Genomic DNA, 17,828 nt, shown 5'->3' on the forward strand with positions numbered 1-17,828 from the left:
ACCTTTCGAAGAGCAGGCGGATCATGAAGATGCAGAAGGCCAGGGGGAAGGCGAGGTAGAGGTCCTCCGCCTGCGGGAAGGAGGCTTCCTCCGTGCTCTGCAGGTCGGCCCAGGTGACGTTGTGCGGCAGCCAGAACCGCTCGTTCCAGAACCAGGCGAGGATCCCTGCCATCTTTGCTTTGTCTGCCGCGGCGCCCCCCGCTCCGCTCCGTTCCGCTCCGCTCCGCCGGCCTCCCTCGCCGCGGGGGAGGAGGACGGAGCCGTGCGGCAGCCCCGCCGCGGACACTGAGACGGCTGCTGCTACCGATACTGCCGCTGGTGCTGCTGCTGCTGCTGCCGAGCGCCGCGGCTGTGCCGGTTCCCCGCCCCGGCCGCCCGGCGGGGGCAGCGGCCGCCCCGCCTGTCACACGGCCGCGCCGGCCCCCATTGGCTCCCGGCCGCTTCCCGCCGCCCGCCGTTACGCCGCTGCTCCGCCGCCGCCTCGGGGCCCGGGCCGCCGGGTGCCCGCCGCCGCCTTCCCCCCCCCCGCCCCTTCCCCCTGCTGAGGCAGCCCCCAAGCGGCGAGCACCGAGGCGGGTCCTCCCCCCGCTCCGAAGTGCCGCTGGGTTTGCACGGGCCGGTGGTCGCCACGGGCAGCCCCCCACAAGCCCCTTTCTCAGCCCGGCGAACCGCGGCCCCGCGGCCGTGGCACCTCAGAGGGCTGCCCCCGGCACTGAGGCGTTCAGGCGGGAGCACGGCGTCCTGGCTGAGAGGAGCGGCCGCGGCATCTCACGACCTAACCCCGTTAAATGAGGCACGGACGAGAGTGTCTGGGAGCACAGCGCTCAGCAAAATCAAAGCTGAGGTGAGGGCTATGGCTTTGCGTTCCCAGATAAAGAAAATCTTACTGTCTTTACGTAGGTTTTCACTTTCAGTTGCTTATCTCGCTGCGCGCTTCCAGCAGAGATGAGCTACGAGAGGAAAATTATAGTTGTCTCCACCAGGTTTTACAGAAAAGGTGGCAAGCAGGCTTTAGCAGAGCAGTGGCCTCTGGACTGTAGGCAGGGTGGTCTAGGCACAGACAAAATTACTCCAGGTAGTAGGTGTACATTATCCCTACACCATCAGTGTTTTCCTGCCCTGCCCCACTTTATTTTTGTTGGCCTCAGTTTTCACCCCTGTATCATCACCCCCCCCCAGCTGGCTACCAAATACCAAGAGAAGCTGAGTGCTGTGCAAGGTGAACTCCAGAATTTTATCATCCTGGTTGTAGGTTTTCTGCCAGCTTGCGCTTTTTCCCCTGCTGACTCTACTTGTCTTTCCTGAAAAACTAATTACATAGCTCCTCATCTGTGTGCTGACATTTCTTTGCCGAAGAAAACTCCAAGGTAAACACACAACACCCTCACACTGTGAAAAATGTGATATCGATTTAACAAAATTAACCATGTTTGTATATGGAGAGGATTTCCATGCAGGACATTTGGGGAAGTTTCAGGGAATGTTTTGGCAGGTTAGCTGATGAGCCGTGCAGGTGAAATCTTCCACTGGGTGTTTTTGGCTTATTGCTAAGCCAACATCCCATGTGTCTGTGAAGTTTCTGATTCATTGCTTCTGGTCACTCCTAGATGAAAGCTTTTCTTGATGAAAAGCTCTTCAGATATAATTTTAATAGCTGTCAATATGCAGATAACCATTTGCTTCATTAACGATAATTGGATTTAAGGCAAAGTTAATTTTAATCAGAAAATTGGTATCATTATTCAGCATCTAAAGGTTGACCTGTTTTTTTTCAGCACATTTCAATATTCCGATCAGTTTAGAAGTGTATTCAATATTTATGTCTGTTTCCAATACAATGAGATAGCTCTTTCCCAGACATTGCAGAGGCTCACGGGCTCTGGTACTTGGCATTGCTTATGTACAGATACAGGAAAGGAACGAACGGATCTTTGCAAAGTGAGCCTAGCAACAATAATAACATGATGATGAATAAGAGGTTAATTCCTGCTGAACAATTAGTATAATTGACTTTTGTGTCAGAGTAAAATTATTTCAGGGCAACAGCTCTCTAAGCCTATCTGAAAAGAAATGGCATTTCTGAAACATTTGGGAGGATGACCAATTAAAAGCTTTTAATTGCATTCAAATTGTAGCAGCAATCACGTAGAAGGAGCCAAGAGGGGACTATGGAATGAGAACGCCTGAATCCTGTGCTGTGGAGGGAGATATTCCTGGGAGGGGCTCAACAGCAACCCTGATATTTTAAAATGGGTAATAGCCACTTTTATTATTTAAAAAAAAAAAAAAAACATGCCATGGTTTATTTGTTCATTTGCAGTACACAGGAGTTTGTTTTGCACCTCTAAATCTCTCTGAATGAATTTGGTAACATGTATTTGTCAGCACCACTGCATCTGTGCCATGCTGCTGGCCACCCGGAGGAGTTCCTCGGCCAAACCAGGAAAAGCTGCAGCAAAACCTGGCGATACTGTCGGGGCACTCAGCAGCAGCGTGCCTAGTGGGAGGGCCGAGAGCTGGATGGTTGCTGTGTGGCCGCTCCTCACCTGCATGGGGAACCGGGAGGACCATGGACATGTTTGGATGTGGCACCCCGAGGCATGGCCCTGGGCTGTCTTTCTTCTGACTGCCTGCTGGTCCCAACAGCCATGGGGCTTCTGGTTTCTTGTGCTGTTAGTTTTGTCGGCTTTTCTAGTGATTTCACCTAAAAACTAAAACCTCATGGATGGAGTGGCAATCTTCATTATGAGATTTATGCTGGACCATTCAAATCAGTCCTGACTCCTGTATGGGTTTGTTATTAGTCTGAAGGGATCAGTGTGACTTCACCCGATTACCAAATGATGTACCCTGAACTCAAATCACTGTCAGAGCTCTGTGTATTTGGGCTTAAAATACATCAGTACAGTAGGTGCAGTAAGTGTCCCCAGGTTATATCACTTCAGTCTTCCTTTTTTTTTTTTTTTTTTTAATATTGGCAGACAAGCAAGTTTTGACACTTGGGGAAACATGCAATGGTAATTAGTTTGACTGTTGTGAAAAGATTTATGGACAAGTAACTGTAGTTGAAAGAGTGGTTTACATGCCACAGGAAGGCTTGTGCATTGTGCTGGGCTCCAATTTGAGTCTACCTGAAGCAGAACTGCTCTATGAGGACTGATCAGAAGGAAAGGAGGAAGCAGGGATTGCCTGAGTCACTTAATGTGTCCATGCTTCATTCTTCTCCATTGTTCACTTTGGTTTGTCTTCCTGCTGTAGATTTAAAGGAAGTGTGCCAAAGTGTACATTGTAATTATGATACAGTCGTAGTTCACTATTTCAATGTTGTGTAACCACCGAAGCTTATGGTAAGCTGAACTGGACCCTATTCACACTAGGATAGGAGTAGTTAATCTTCTGCACCAATTTTGACTAAGTTATCCTGAAAGAAAACTTCTGATTTGTTTTACACAGCCGTGGTTTTATCTCAGACGAACTAGATACACTGCATTACACTTCCACTGGCATTTCAGATATATCTGCTTCATGCCTACTGACGCGGCCAGGTTTGAGCTCCAGAGTCACATTATGATTTACTTAGTAAAGCGAATTTTCAAACCTTCAAGCAGTCAACATTTACTGTTCAGGTTATTGGTACACGGGTACCAGGTACACAGAGCTGTACAGATCTTGTCTTATTATCTGGAGATGCTCTGGGGGACCGCAGACTTCCAGTAGTCCAGCCTTACTTTCATGTTCAGTAAAATCTGGGAACTGACTGATGACACAGTTGTGCCTGGCTCTACAATGAGCATGGAGCCTGGAGTCTGTGCCAGCTTCACATCAGCTGTGAGGGGACAGACAATACCTGACAACTGGAGACTTAATCTGGCACAAAAAGTAAGCTACTTCAGTGCTAAGCCATCAAAATGTTTACAGTGGATTTGTGTTGACAGCGTGAGTTTTTGTGAGATCAGTACTTCCTCTCTCGTGTCTGCAAGCTTTGCTCCAGGCCTTGCAGCCTGAGTTATCCAATGCGTTATCAAACTGAAGTCCTGAGAACTCCAGAAATAACCCTCAGAGCTAAACTCACTTCTTTATTGATCATCTTCAGCCAGCTTCCAAGGTGATATTCTGTCCAGAAGAATATTCACCTGGTCATCTCATTATTTTTTTTCCCCTCACAAAGCTGTTTTTAATGTGGTTGTTTCATTAGTTATCTGTTAACACTTTGTGTTCACACATGAATGAAGCTCTTGCCATTTAGTATTTGGTTTAAAGACCCCATATAGATGTGAATTATTTGCCTCAGAGCTAGATGATAGGCAACTTGCTGGCAATATATTTTTGTTTTCTTATTACATCATTTTTAATTTCATCCTTATAAATTTTGCTGTACTTATGTCATGGTTGTACAGGGAGACCTGAGGAGAATATTGTTTTCAGCAAAAGTACACATTTGGGTTGACTGAAACTATTGCTGAATTCATGCTAATTTATCAGATAAGCATTTTAATCTCCCCAAATCATAACATATATTATTCTGACATTTTCAAGTCAAAGCATCCATTTTTCATTTTGTAATGACACTGCAAGAGTAAGGTTATTTCACTTAAGTGAATTGGAAGCAAAATATAAATCAAAGGATTGGTTAAAATCGGACACATCATAACTATATGATCCAAGTATACCTTTAAAGCTCTAGATAGCCATTAAACGGTCCCCTAGCTGTAGTGACAATGTCAAGGCTCTCAAGATTGAAAGTCATGCATTGTTGCACATGTCAACTAAATGGGAAAGGTACCAGAGAACTAGTCCGATAACTCAGCGGCCACACTCCCTGATGGAATAACTCAAGTGCTGACCATGCTCTGTTGTGAATATAGCAACTTACTGCATCCTGTAAATGCAGCCATAACTCTATAAAAGGAAGATGACACCATCTTGTCTCCTCCATCACCAAGGCATAGCTATAGTTGGCACTGACACCAAATTACTTAGGTACAGCTTTAAGCGTTTTCTGAATGAGACCTATAGTACTCTATTTCTCCTTTCTGTTTGGAGTTATGGAGAGGAAAAAACAGAGAACACGACCTTCAGGCTTCCCAAGCTTTGTTTCTGCCCCAGTGCATGCTCTCTCTTTGGCTAGTTCATGCTGGGTTACTAGTCAACAGAAAAATTGGAACATTTTCTCTACCTTGATTATAAAAAAGGGATGCTTCTTTATTCCTCCAATAAAGAAAAAGCACAAACATAGTTTGTCTGCCAGATCTGGTATCTAGGTTTAAAACTATGGCTTTATATTATTATATAAAACACTTAAATAGCTTGATTTAAGTGTTGTATTTAGACCTTATCCAGTGTCATCATTTTACCCATCCTAGCAGGCTGCACTCATGCCTACACTCTTCCTCAAATGGGCGGCTGCAGCCCGTTGGTGTTCTCTCGAGCCTTTGTTCTCGCTCACCAGCTGGAGCCGCCGTGCACCCGCTGGACTGGCCCAGCAGAGCAGGCGAGCAGCTCTCTTGTATCCATGCACAGTAACACAGACACACCAGCAAAATCTCTCATTGATTCCTTCAATTCATTCTCATCCACAACGCGTTTTGTGATAACTAGTGGCTTATTTAGCAACTTATTGATTAAGGAATCAAAACATTTGTGTCAATCCAAGCATCCATCAGGAGAGGTGAGAGGACTTGTTCACCTGCATAAAGCATTCACCCACATTTAACGTTGGTGCGGCCTCACCTTGAATATGGTGTACACTTCTGGGCTCCCTGGTATAAAAAAGGATGCTCTGGGAGCATACAGAGGAGGGCAGCAAAGCTGGTAAAGATGCTGGACGCATCTTGTGAGGAGAGGCTGAGGTCACTTGGATCATCCAGTCTGAAGAAGAGGAGGGTGAGAGGTGGCCTTGCTGCTCTGCAGCTCCCTGAGGAGGGGAAGCGCAGAGGGAGGCGCCGGTCTCTGCTCCCTGGTCACCAAGGGCAGGACGGGCACAGACAGCAGAGCTGTGCCAGGAAAGGGTCAGACCAGACATGAGCAAAAATTTTTTCGCTGTGAGGGTGGTGAAACACTGGAACAGGCTTCCTTGAGAGGTGGTTGATGCCCCAAGCCTGTCAGTGTTCGAGAGGCATTTTGATAACATCCTTGAGAATGTGCTTTAACTATTAGCTCTGAAGTGGTCAGGCAGTTGGATTCGGTCTTTGAAGGTCTCTTCCAACTGAACTATTCTATGTCAATTTTTCCTCACATGAAAATAGGAAGGCTGCACAAATAATGTAAAGTAGAGGAAGAATGAGTATACCGGTTTGTGTAGTAGGCCAGTAAGCATCCTCATTTGGAAGCAGACACGTAGAGGAATCCAAATGAATTTGCCCCAAGTCATGCTAGTAAAAGAGCAAATAACATCAGCCATCCATCCTGTACTCACAGACTGTAACGTGTATGAGCTAGGAAGCATCAGTGCTGATCTCAGTGCTCTTCTGTTTGCAGTAAGGGAAGGAATTCCCAGGGAATTTAGCATAATCTGGATAATTAATGTTGGACACTCATGAAAAATTCACTACATTCAGTAGCTACTACTTCACTGCTTAATGTGTAAACTGAACACTGAAGAACCAAGTGTGTACAGAAGGTCCTTGGCCAGAAGAGCTGGATTACCAGTTTCTTAGTAGACTATAAAAAAAAATCACAGCAAATAAACTGGTATATTTGTAGTGATGTCACATGACATCTCAACATTAGTCATGCGTCTCTGAAAGTTCAAGGAACAATACCAGAATGGAGTTTTGGGGATATTTACCAGAAGGATAAGGCAAACTTAGAAAAGTTTTTCAAGGCGTTACCATTTCATAGGGCTCTGAATGATCCACTAAAATTGTTTTATGGTAACTTTACTAAGAATTCATTTATCAAAAACATATTTGCAATGCTGTCTTTTTAAAACACTTGAAACATGAATTTTTAAAAAAAGAGAGAACAGCCACCAACAGCAATGATTTTTCCTAGACCTCCATTACTAAAAGCTTTCTTATTTTTAAGAAAGACTACATTTTCTGAAATAATATTTAGTCTTGAAAGGGTTGAATTGGCTCTATTGCTTGATGATTATTTTGTATTTTTTCTATTGCATTTCACACCAAGAGAGATAAAGGGAGATATTGGCAATTTTGCATTGACTGTTTACTTTTGTCTTGTGCAGGGGAGAATACCAGTGTGATTAATGCTCCTCCTACTCTGCAACATGAGGTGGATTGTAAAGCGGGTGCATCAAAGACAGACAGACATACTCACAGGTTACCATGGGAGAACGCAAAATTGGTGAGGTGAGTCAGTACTTCTTCCCACAAGAAGTACTTGCGAAGACATCCTGTTGTAAGCTTATAGTTTGTATACAGTGATCTAACTATATAGACATTCTACCAAACAGGATTAAAAGTGGTTATTAGAAATATTTCATTAACATAACCATTTGTATCTTACATATATGTAGTGTTGAGATTTATTTATTTTAAAGGAAAAATTCAAAGCCTATGAGACCTTTGTCTCTGTAGTTAGAGTTTCTAAAAGAATATTGTACTGAGGTAAGAAAAAAGTGACGAAAGAAAAAAAAGTATTAAACTTTTTATACCATTTGTGTACAATCCACCTCTGAAGTCAATGGCAGTTTTGTCTCTGACTTCAAGAGGAAAACTATCAGACCAATAGAAAAGGCAGTTAGCTAAGCTCATTATCTTGTTTGTCATGAGGCTGTTGCTATTTTGCTTTATCTGGAGAACATTTAAACTTAATACAAATTAGAAACAAAACAAATGAGAAAGCTGTTTTGACTGACTGGAGGTTCTATCAGAAAACTTTTTCTAGAAACTGACCTGAACGAATTGAATATGCCAATAAATCCACTTTCTCGAAACAGAACTTTTGCAGGGGACATTGTTTCACCAGCAGTGGAACACATGTATTATTTCATTAATTTCCCCGTTAACAGCTGATACTGCTGAGGTTGATGGTCTTGATCATTCCAGAGGAACCAAATTCAGGTATCTAACTATGTGCTTGCTGATCAGCACTGCTGCAAAGCATTTTTGTGCTAGTGCTGCCTCCTTACATGCTGGCTTTTGTTACAGTTTTGAGGAAGCCTTTACTTCTGCACAATGAAGGGGGCCAGGCTATAATTTAGAAACTTTACAAACAGAAATTGTACATTGGAAACCACTTTTTGTTAGCTAACCATGTTCATAAAGAAACCAAAATAAATACAGCTGCAAAAGCTCAGGAGCTTCCCTGGTGGGTGAGGTCTGTATCAAGACAGCTAAATTAAATAGCAGTACTCCAAACTGAGCACATGAGGGTAGCTGAATAATATCAATTAACACTGGCAGGCTTTTTTTTTTTTCTTTAAATAAATCAAGATTTTTTTTTTCCAAAGTTTATTTTCAATCAAAACAATAGCTGTTTCTTGGAAAGGATACTCATTGGAAGGAAAAAGCAAACAATGGTATCACTTGATGTTAAACAACCTTTTAACTAACATGTTTATCAGTGTCATTGTTGGCTACTGTTTATCAATAAAAGAGGTTTTAATTTACTGAAACCCCAAGTAATTAAACCTCAGGAAGAAAATGCTGCTTCTAGAAATAAGACCTCATCATAAAAACAAATAAATGAAATAATGCAAACCACAATGCACTCATTTCTGACTATGCATTTAGGATATCAACAGAGGATGAAAATCCAGCTGGCTAGGGCCCAAAGCGTTGGCGGTGGGTAGGGGAGGAAAGGGATTTAAAGGGAGACAGTTTAAAGTAAGGAAAATGTTATCTTTCTTTATCCTGTTGCACCTTCCAGTGGATTTGATCACCAAGTACAACCCATTTTTGCTCTGCCCTCCAGGGCAAATGGGGAACAGAGAGAAATGTTCTGACATGATGCTAACTGAACCTGAATCACTCACATGAAGGCAGTTCTCTCCCATCTCATCACAAGTTCAGGTTCATCAACACTTTGGAGCCCAGTTTCTGCCACACATGGAATTGCACCACTGTGGTCCAGAACAGGAAAAAAAAACCTGCAGCTGTTATGAGTGGCAAACTGAGCTGAGATGGGTTGTACCCTGCTGGCTGGGTCATGGTGGGAATTCTTCCTGTACCAAAGCAGGATCATAACAAGCTCTATGAGGCAACTATAGAGGAAGGCAGGTAGCCCACTGTAGCAACAATTTCAAACACACAAAAACTCTTCACATGAGCGGTCATTCAGCTGAGCCAGACACACAAAGCAGTATGATATTGCAAAATAAACTCCTCGTAGTGTGCTCATCTTTAAATAAATGCCACCTCTTTAAATCAGATTCAGTCCTTTATGTCATATTTTTCAAGTCCTCTAGAACACCATCTAGGGATGGGGGAAGTTCCGCCATTTTATCAGTGTGCAGTTTCTAGATTGACTTTTCACTGTGTGGTAAAATCAACACTCCCCTGGCATGTTATTTTGGGTCATATACTGCACCTTCTATTACATGGGTGTTTAGATCCCATTGAAGTCTGTCAGGAGGTAAAGTCACAATACAACTACTATAATCCTCTGCTTCTTGCAGAATATGTAAGATTTTCTTTGTCCTATAATACTATGTTCGCTGTATTTATTTTATCACAATAGTATTTCATAAGTCAGTCTGAAAGCAGAGGATCCAAACAAAGACTTAGGATTAAAACTTCAACACGAGTTGTAAGATTTTACACTCTACAGTATCTTGACTCAGCCTCTGCAGTATTAGAAAAAGAAGAAACCCCCCACTTCAGAAGTACTAACGTTTTGTTAGAATTATAAGCAGCCAGCATTTACACATTTAAGTTTTGATGACTTTTAAAATTAAAGTTAGAAAAATACCACTTCCCCTTCGGTAAATTCAGACTGTTATGTTTTGCAGGAACCATTATGCAATGTAGAGCAAACCCAGGAATTAAAAACCGTAACACTGAGCACTAAAAGTGCAAGCGTCTGCAAGGATGGGCTGAGTTAATAACAGTGTGGATAGTCACCATGTGAGGGAGCACTTAGTGTCAATTTGTCAACTCCTTTTAACTGCAGTTGGCAACAGCAATTTTCTCCTTTTTTTTTTTTCCTCCCACCAATCAATAACTAAAAAGACCCAGCAGTGAATGCTTTGCAGGTGTTCTTTTGTAAAAAGAGAATATTAATTAGGTATTTGAATCACTAATTGCTGTTTATTTCTTTGACTTTCTGCATCAATGATTTTTTAAATGCTTTCCTTTTCCAGACTTCTCATTGCTTCCTAAGCCATTTTTGTTTCTCCCTTGATTGCCTCTCCTCTGTCCTTTCCTATGTATGTGGTCATTTTTCTGCTCACTTATTATTCAGACTCAACATTAACTAAATATAAGCTGTGAATGTGTGTATATTTTTACTGCAATATTATTTTAAAGGGTTAACAGGCTTATTTATTAGTGCACTCATATAATTATGTTCTATTTGGTTTCATGCTGATTTGATTACAAAATCAGCCTAAGAACTGAGAGAAAACAGCATCAAATATATAGGCAGAGGCTGTTTGGAACAGGAATTAGGAGGCTACTAAAATATGCTTTCAAATTCACTCACCCACAAATATCGAAGATAGTTGGCATGTTTACCACAACATTCTCAGCATGTTTAGTCATCTAGTAAAACACAGCATGGAATGAAGCAAATGCAAGCATGAGCAAGGATTTCACCAATGCCAGCTGATTTTGGAATGACACTCTAAGATTTGCAACTTTAAGGATGGAAAAAGGCAGTGGCTATAAGGAGACCATATTGCTGAGGAGATACTTTGTGTTTGAAAAAGAACTTATTATTCATTCTTTATCTACCTCAGTGCTTGCAGTTTTTCCTGCAAAATGCTCAGATACCAGAGAAGAGGAGCAACTGAAAGGACCATCAAGAAGCAGATTTTTTTTCCTGTTGACTTCAGAGGAGCACAAGGCAGCAACAGGGAAAGAAGTTCATGCTCAGATGGCACCTCTGACTGGCTCTGGGGTCATGTGAAGCAGCTATGAAGGGAACTGCACTTGATAGTGGCTGAATTAAGGATGATTTATTGCCTGCCTGGCAGGAGCAGAGATCAGCATCTTGTCTGAAGTGTTACATCACATACCTTAGGAAGGGCCACTTCAGATGCTATTTCCCATTCTAGTAGCTTAAAGCAACAGAAGAATAACATAGCCCAGCACTTGAAGTGAGATCTGCTGATGTAGCAATTGGCAGTCACCCTTTCTGGATCTGGCCATGCCATAAGGTTGGGTTAAAGACACAGTATCATGATGGGGGAAGCTCATATGTTAATAGAAACTGGGACCCGAAGGTTGCTGGGGAGGCTAAAAATAATATGTTTCCACCTCCACCTCCCTCCTTGTGCCAAGGCTACACAGACCCAGCTGACAGTGTGGCCACGTTAGCTGTATGGAAGCACTATAATCAGAAACAACATCTACCTTAGATTAGCACTTAATTGTTTTGCTGTCACTGCTTAAATGATAACATGTTTCAGGTAAATACCATGGCTTTATCCAGCAATTCTAATACAGTCTGTTGGCAGCAAATTCTGTTTTCCTCTCATCTTGTCTGTCTCTGATAACACCTATCAGAATGGGCATTGAGGAAAAGATTAACAGCCTTTGCCTTCTTTGGATAGCTATTAAGGGCCTTTAAAAATAAAAGTCTAATACAAAGATACTTTAGTGATTTTACAAGTAGAACAAACATCTCTGTACATAACTCAAACTACATACCTATGCCAATCTCATCCCACTATTATTTTGCCTGCTCCAGTAACTGATAACGATGCAGAAGAGACTGCCTAGCAGCTTTGGCTTCTGAGTTTGCTATTTTTCTAGACTTAATATTCCTAATCTTTAAATCCTATGACCTTCTACTTTTAATGTCATTTTGTTCTTAAACAGATGACTCTAATCATCTGCTTCCCAGCACTTGCCTAATCCTATCAATTTTTCCCATTAAGTCACTCGATGTATTTCCCTACATACACCTGCAATACTATTGTTAACTGGGGACTCCTAAAGATCCCTTTTTTACCGTGACTCACTGCCTTATTTCCCAGCACACTGATTCTTGCCTTTTCCATTATTTCATTCAGCTATAATTTTCTAAATCTCTTTGGCATCAGGACTTGTTAAAGGAATGTTCTACACAGTTAAAGACCCTTCCTGCTTAACAAAAGAGCTATATTTGAAGAGGTGCACGAAGAGTGTAAAATTTAAAATATTTCAGCTGATAGGGACAGATTTCTAAGCTAAAACACAGTTTAGTCATCTGCAACTCTGAACAGCCATATAAACATGCTACTGCTTTTGAAGTTTTCCTGTTGCCTCAGTGAAACCCTACTGCCTCCTTTAAACTTATTTTTTTTTGCACAGAAATAGTATACTGCTTTTTTTTTCCTCCCCACGTACAGATGAAAGTCTGCATTCCTCTTTATTTCAAAACTAAACATTAAAGTAATTGCACAGAGAGAAAGAATATCATAATGAACTTCTTTACCAATGCAAGTCTGCATTACTTACAGCGTTCACCACAGGAATCTAATGCTGGCTCTGAAGTGTCTCAAAGCCTCTGCTAGCATCCCTGTCTCTCTGACACTCTTGAGCTGTGTGGTGATGCTAGTAGCCACATCAGGATTTGAGCAATTTCAGATTTCCTCATAGCTAACCATGTGCATCCACAGCTCTCATTTGCCTGTCTCCAGGGACAGTTGTGTACCTCTGAAATACAAACCAGAAACAAAAGATGCATGAAAATTTATGACAGTCAACAGCAACTGGAGTCAAAACAGTAGACTACCTTCACTGTTTGCCCCCAGAAACACAGAAAACAACACTAAAGCAAGTACTTCTGTTTCCTGTAAAAATATTTTGGTTGTCCTATCCTGAACTATGCTTCTGTCACTGCAGACTGGAGCCTTGACCTGTCCTTTGCAACTTCAGCCCCACACACAAATGGGCATCCTCCACAATCCTACACAGCATCTGGTGCTTCTGGGCCAGCAGTCAGGAAAGAAGAAATCAAAGTGTGGAAGGGCTGACGCTGTGTGAAAAGGAGGAGACAAAATGCATATTCAGAAATGTGCAATTAAAAATGCACAAGAAGTATGAGGTAGAGAGCTTGTTAGTTACCTGCTTTGGGATTTTTTGCTTAACTGGAAGTGTATTGCACACCGGATGGCTGTGTCCTGTCCTCCAGCCCCCAGCTTATCTAGCCTGGCTGGGCAGCCCCTGCGAGTCTGAAGTAAGAATCAAGAAAGCGTAAGCTATCTGTCCTAATTGCTCGAGAAACAGATCCAAGACTGGAGATAAGGGATTAATAAAAAAGAGGAAAGGCACTCCACTGGTGAATTTATGTTAATTAACAGCAAAGGAGCTACGGATACAATTTTCAGGTCATTGCATCTTTGCTATTCCCAAGGCTTACCATAGGGATTTAATAGTCATCTATCTTGCCTGTGCATTGTGAGGGTTAATTGGCATTTTTGCATCAGCTATAATTTATTAGCACATTTCATATGCTATAAGAGTCCTTAAAAAGCATTAACAGCTTAGAAAAATGGTAGTGTATAAATAAGTTCTGAAAGTCATACTACATTTAAGCATTCATTCTAAAGCACTCAAAATTTCAGCAATAAACACCTAAAATCCGACTTTCTAAGAATCAGCAAGAAGACAGACCAGAAGCTAAGAAAGACTAAGCAGCTAGAGGAAAAAATAATTGCATGGCTGCTTTGTTATGCCTGAGGGTCCCAAAAACCTGAGATCTACTCAGAGAAAGATTTTTTTAATGTTACTTTTGAATTCTTTTTCTTCCAATGCCCTAACCTGGGAGGGAGCCAGCTGCCACTTACCCCACAGCCAGGACAGACAGAAACCATCACTTTATGACTTGCACCTGATGCTTCTGTAAGGGCCCTGAATGGAGCAAAACACAACAACCTAGAGGGGAGCTGGTCCCCAGTAGTGCCCCAGGAACTGGGAGCAGAGAAGGGGACCTGAAGCATGAGAGGACCTGTTGCCCATGATTGTCAACTGCTGAGCAGCAGTGCTCATAGTGGGGGTGTGCTGAGAGATGCAAGGGGCCTGCTGGCTTTTGCAATTTATGATGAAAGAGGAATACGGCAATTAGGGTAAACAATTGCAGTCACACCCTTCTAGGGAAAAATGAAGGCTGCAATGCCACCTGTGTGAACATGTCAGGAGGGAAGCATACCCCAGGCATGAGCAACAGCTGCAGTCCACGTGCTGCCACCCTTCCCTGTGGTTTTGAAAGGCACAAGCGGAGCTCACAGTCATTAACCTGGGTGAACTCTTAGAGGTATCATTACGCATATAAGTTCTGTTCTGAGACAGGTTCCCAAGGGTAAAAGTTGTTTTACTCCAACTATTTCAGATACGTTCATACAGCAAAGACACGATCTCCTCCTGGGGCATTCCTACTGGCTGTAAAATAGCACTCAATTTACTAAGGTATGTGCAACATCTACCATATGCTACAGTTAACCCAAGGGCCAGATTTTTAGGAGTTCATTCTACAAAATTGAGGCTGCAATTGGAAAAAAAAAAAAAAAAGCCAAACTGTCATCAGACTAGCAACCGGATTCTTGGAGGAAGGTGGCAGACTGGAAATGTATTTGTGATATTGGGTAACTCCCTGGAAGCCTGAAGGATCTCGCCCCACCTGTGAGACAAACTCGCCTCTTTGGACATGAGGCCTCCTTGCACATGCTCTGTGGAGGCTGGAGCTGGAAGCTGTCAGCTTTCTGGCATGCAAAGTGTCAGGCAGTGGCATGCACTGGCAGCCAGATCCCATCCGTCTTGCCAGGCAGGGAGCTAGGAGAAAGGGATACTCCAACATGGAAAATCTTTCATACTACTTGGCAGCTGGTATCCTTATACACCTCGTGGCTGTGCTTACTCCACTGAGACTCTACTAGAGAAAGCTGTATTTTAGCATGCTCTGTTTACTAACACCTTTTTAAATCCTAGTGTAAACGAAGCTGTTAGAAGTTTGCAGTCATTAGCTGGTTAAAATGACCTCTAGCATAAAGCCCAGGGTCTCACTTGACAAGCTAACACGTGATAAAGCGCAGGCTGTCATCACGTGTGAACAAAAGCAGTTACTGGGTGATGGTTCACCATTTAAGTGCCACATTAAGGATAATTATAACTGGATGAAGTGTATTTGTTTTTAAATAATCGATATGTTTTCAAACACTGTTGTTGGCAGAGCAATTTGTATTCTGATGTGTTTTAATGTGAGACATCTGAAACACAAGTGGTTTCGAAGCCCCTTCCTTCTCCCCTCGGCTAGCCTGCTCTTCTCTAATGGGTTGCCGTAGCCTCCTGCCCTTGTCCCTCACTCTGCGCAATAGAAAGCAACCCAAAAAAGAACTGATCTCCCCAAGGAAAAAGCATAAATGTGCCTCAGAAATTCAAGTATCTAAAGCTCAATTTGACATGTTTTTTTTACGCAGGCCTCTCGTGACACTTTGAGGCTTCACAAAATTTACTGCACATTACCTACATACTGGCAGAACCGCCTGTAACCTTTATGCCCGATGTATTACAGGGACTGTAGGAAGAAACAGCAGAGGCTTTGGATCAGACTTTATTGCTGCAGGAGGCTGAAGCAATGTCCGTTGAGTCAGCCCAGCTGAGAATCCAGCCCAGAGGTCTCGGGGCAGGTACAGCTTCCTTCGGTGGCCTGGGAGGAGGCTGGACAGCTTTTCCCCTGACACATAGCTGTACAGGTCATAGCAAGCAGGACTTGAAGGAGAGTCCCAGCCTTGTAAATTCATGTCTGAAATTCATCATCAGACAGATGCTACTTCAGTATTTTACATAACTGCAATTGATTGATTGCCAGTTCTTTTGAGGCATTTAATACATTTGCAAAAGATAAGGCCAAGAGCTTAATTTTTTCATGTGTCCCAGAACAAGCCAATAACTTGGCAGCTGAGTCAGACCCAGGGCTCAATTCATCTGTCAGCAGTCAGCACAAGGTATTTCAGAAGAGTATGTAAGACCTCTGCAGCTGTCAGATGATGGAAACAATTTGTCTTCCACTCTCCCCCTACACATGCTTTAGATTTCTTCCTAATCTGCTGGAGATTTTATGAATCCCCCCAAAGCTTAACACCCTTCAGACAGCTTTGTCCATAGTTACAACTCTGGATATTTGTTATCCAGTGACACTCTGACTATCATTTGTCAGCCTTCATCATTCTCCTCATGACAGTGAATGCAAAGGTTATATTAGGTGTCCAGTGTAGAGGATCATTACTTTTGTATCCCTATCCTTTAATTTAATTGAATGTTGCCTTGCTCTCATCTACAGAGGTAGTATAGGTGGAAAGCTTCAAGATAGTTCATAATATATTTTTTATCTACCATGCTCTTATTTATCTTTGCATTAAAGCAAACAATCCTTAGCTTTTTTAATTTGTCTGCATAGGAGAGTTTTTTCCATTCCCTTGGTTGATCATCTTTTTCTGATCACCACCTCTTCCAGAAACCACTCTAATGAGCTCTGTGATATCCTTTCTGACATGGAATTACAAAGACCACACAGATGATGCTGCAGTGTCAACATAAACAATACCAATATACATATTGTAAATATAAACAAAGCAATGATTTTTCCTATCACAGGGTATCTGCCATGCTTTTCTTTCCCTGTAATGACTTGTTTGCTCTTTTGGCCACAGATAACCCATTGAGGATCCTACAGTGATGCTTCATTTTAAGTTTTAAATTAGTTTGGACTCCTATGAGACATATGATTAGTTTAATCTTTCCCTTCCAATCTACAGTAGATGGCGTATCTCAGACTGAAAAATTATTTGGTCCTATGTTGTCTGTTCTGTTTAATCTGGGGAATTTAAAAGAGACCAGGACAGGTGAAGCATAATTTTAAAATATTGCCTCTCTCTTCATAACCTGTGCTTTATTTTCCTGGATAATTTCCTAAATGACAGTCTTCTAGATAATTTCAGCTTCTTTGTATTGCTGAAGCAAATTGGGATGATAAAAAATAAACATCAGTTTCCTTAATATATATTTTTTTTTTCCACATTTATGCTACAGTTTCTTGGTATTAAAAATACAAGAAAATTGTGGGTTTGGGGGGATTGTTGGATAAGTTTTTAAAGCAGTTTTAATATATTCTTTTGTGGCAATACAGAATAAGCCCGTTTGCTGCAGTTTTTTTAAAACCTTATTTAAAATTTATTTAGGGACCCCAGCAAGTCAAGTATATTTGATTGAGGGTAATTCAACCTTTCTTAAAAAGCAGATGGCAAATAACTCCTTAATAGTTACCTAAATTGAACATAATGAAGTTGCTTTACTAATATATTCATAAAAATATTTTGATGATTTTGGTACCACCAAATTATTTGGGCATATTCTCCCTTTTTGATGCTTCCTGGACACATCAGCCTTGGCGAGTCTTCAGTAATGCTTATGTGAACAATATGATACAAGATTTCCTTGAAGCCAAGAATTAAGTGTTTTGCTCTACCCAGAATGAAGAATTCTGTAGCGCTTCTCATCATGAATACACTATGAAGTAGTCGTAAAACAGGGTTAGCAAGGCTGCCTAACAGCTGGCCATATAAGTACATGTGTTGGAGGACTAAGTTCCTTAACAGTGTTCATTCTGGTTTTCAAAAAATGACTTTGTTTTTTATTTCAAGCATGTTCCACCGCCCCCCCTGAACTCAAAGATTAGGGAGTCACTTAAATGCTTGCACGCACTTATTGCTGTGTACAGAAGAA

The 17,828-nt window shown here is 42.0% G+C and overlaps 1 protein-coding gene and 2 long non-coding RNA genes across 10 annotated transcripts in view; 1 reads left to right on the top strand and 2 right to left on the bottom strand.

Moving 5' to 3' along the window:
- Positions 1 to 538, bottom strand: part of CERS6 (ceramide synthase 6) — a 124,278-nt gene extending 123,740 nt beyond the window's left edge. For 2 of the 7 annotated variants that reach the window (XM_080600992.1, XM_080600993.1), the window contains exon 1: positions 3 to 534. In XM_080600992.1, the coding sequence (XP_080457118.1) occupies positions 3 to 172 (170 nt within the window). In that variant the 5' untranslated portion in view covers positions 173 to 534. Of the gene's footprint in view, positions 1 to 2 lie in introns of all 7 variants that reach the window. The other 5 variants (XM_080600995.1, XM_080600994.1, XM_080600990.1 and 2 more) reach the window with 5 other exon arrangements.
- Positions 539 to 704: 166 nt separating this feature from the next.
- Positions 705 to 17,382, top strand: LOC308198526. The gene is made up of 3 exons (XR_013953983.1): positions 705 to 844; positions 7,187 to 7,310; positions 15,619 to 17,382. It is a non-coding gene; the product is annotated as an uncharacterized lncRNA (long non-coding RNA).
- LOC308198521 lies at positions 6,407 to 14,185 on the bottom strand. Of its 2 annotated transcripts, XR_013953977.1 has the most exons (5): positions 13,898 to 14,185; positions 13,176 to 13,282; positions 12,893 to 13,086; positions 12,567 to 12,764; positions 6,407 to 6,511 (listed from the first exon to the last, which is right to left on the bottom strand). It is a non-coding gene; the product is annotated as an uncharacterized lncRNA (long non-coding RNA). The 2 variants fall into 2 exon arrangements; XR_013953978.1 differs by lacking the exon at positions 6,407 to 6,511 and having other exon boundaries at positions 11,632 to 12,764; positions 13,898 to 14,171.
- Positions 17,383 to 17,828: the final 446 nt, after the last annotated feature.

The sequence above is a fragment of the Anser brachyrhynchus genome (assembly GCF_964034855.1).
Source record: "Anser brachyrhynchus genome assembly, chromosome: 7".
Classification (NCBI taxonomy): domain Eukaryota; kingdom Metazoa; phylum Chordata; class Aves; order Anseriformes; family Anatidae; genus Anser; species Anser brachyrhynchus.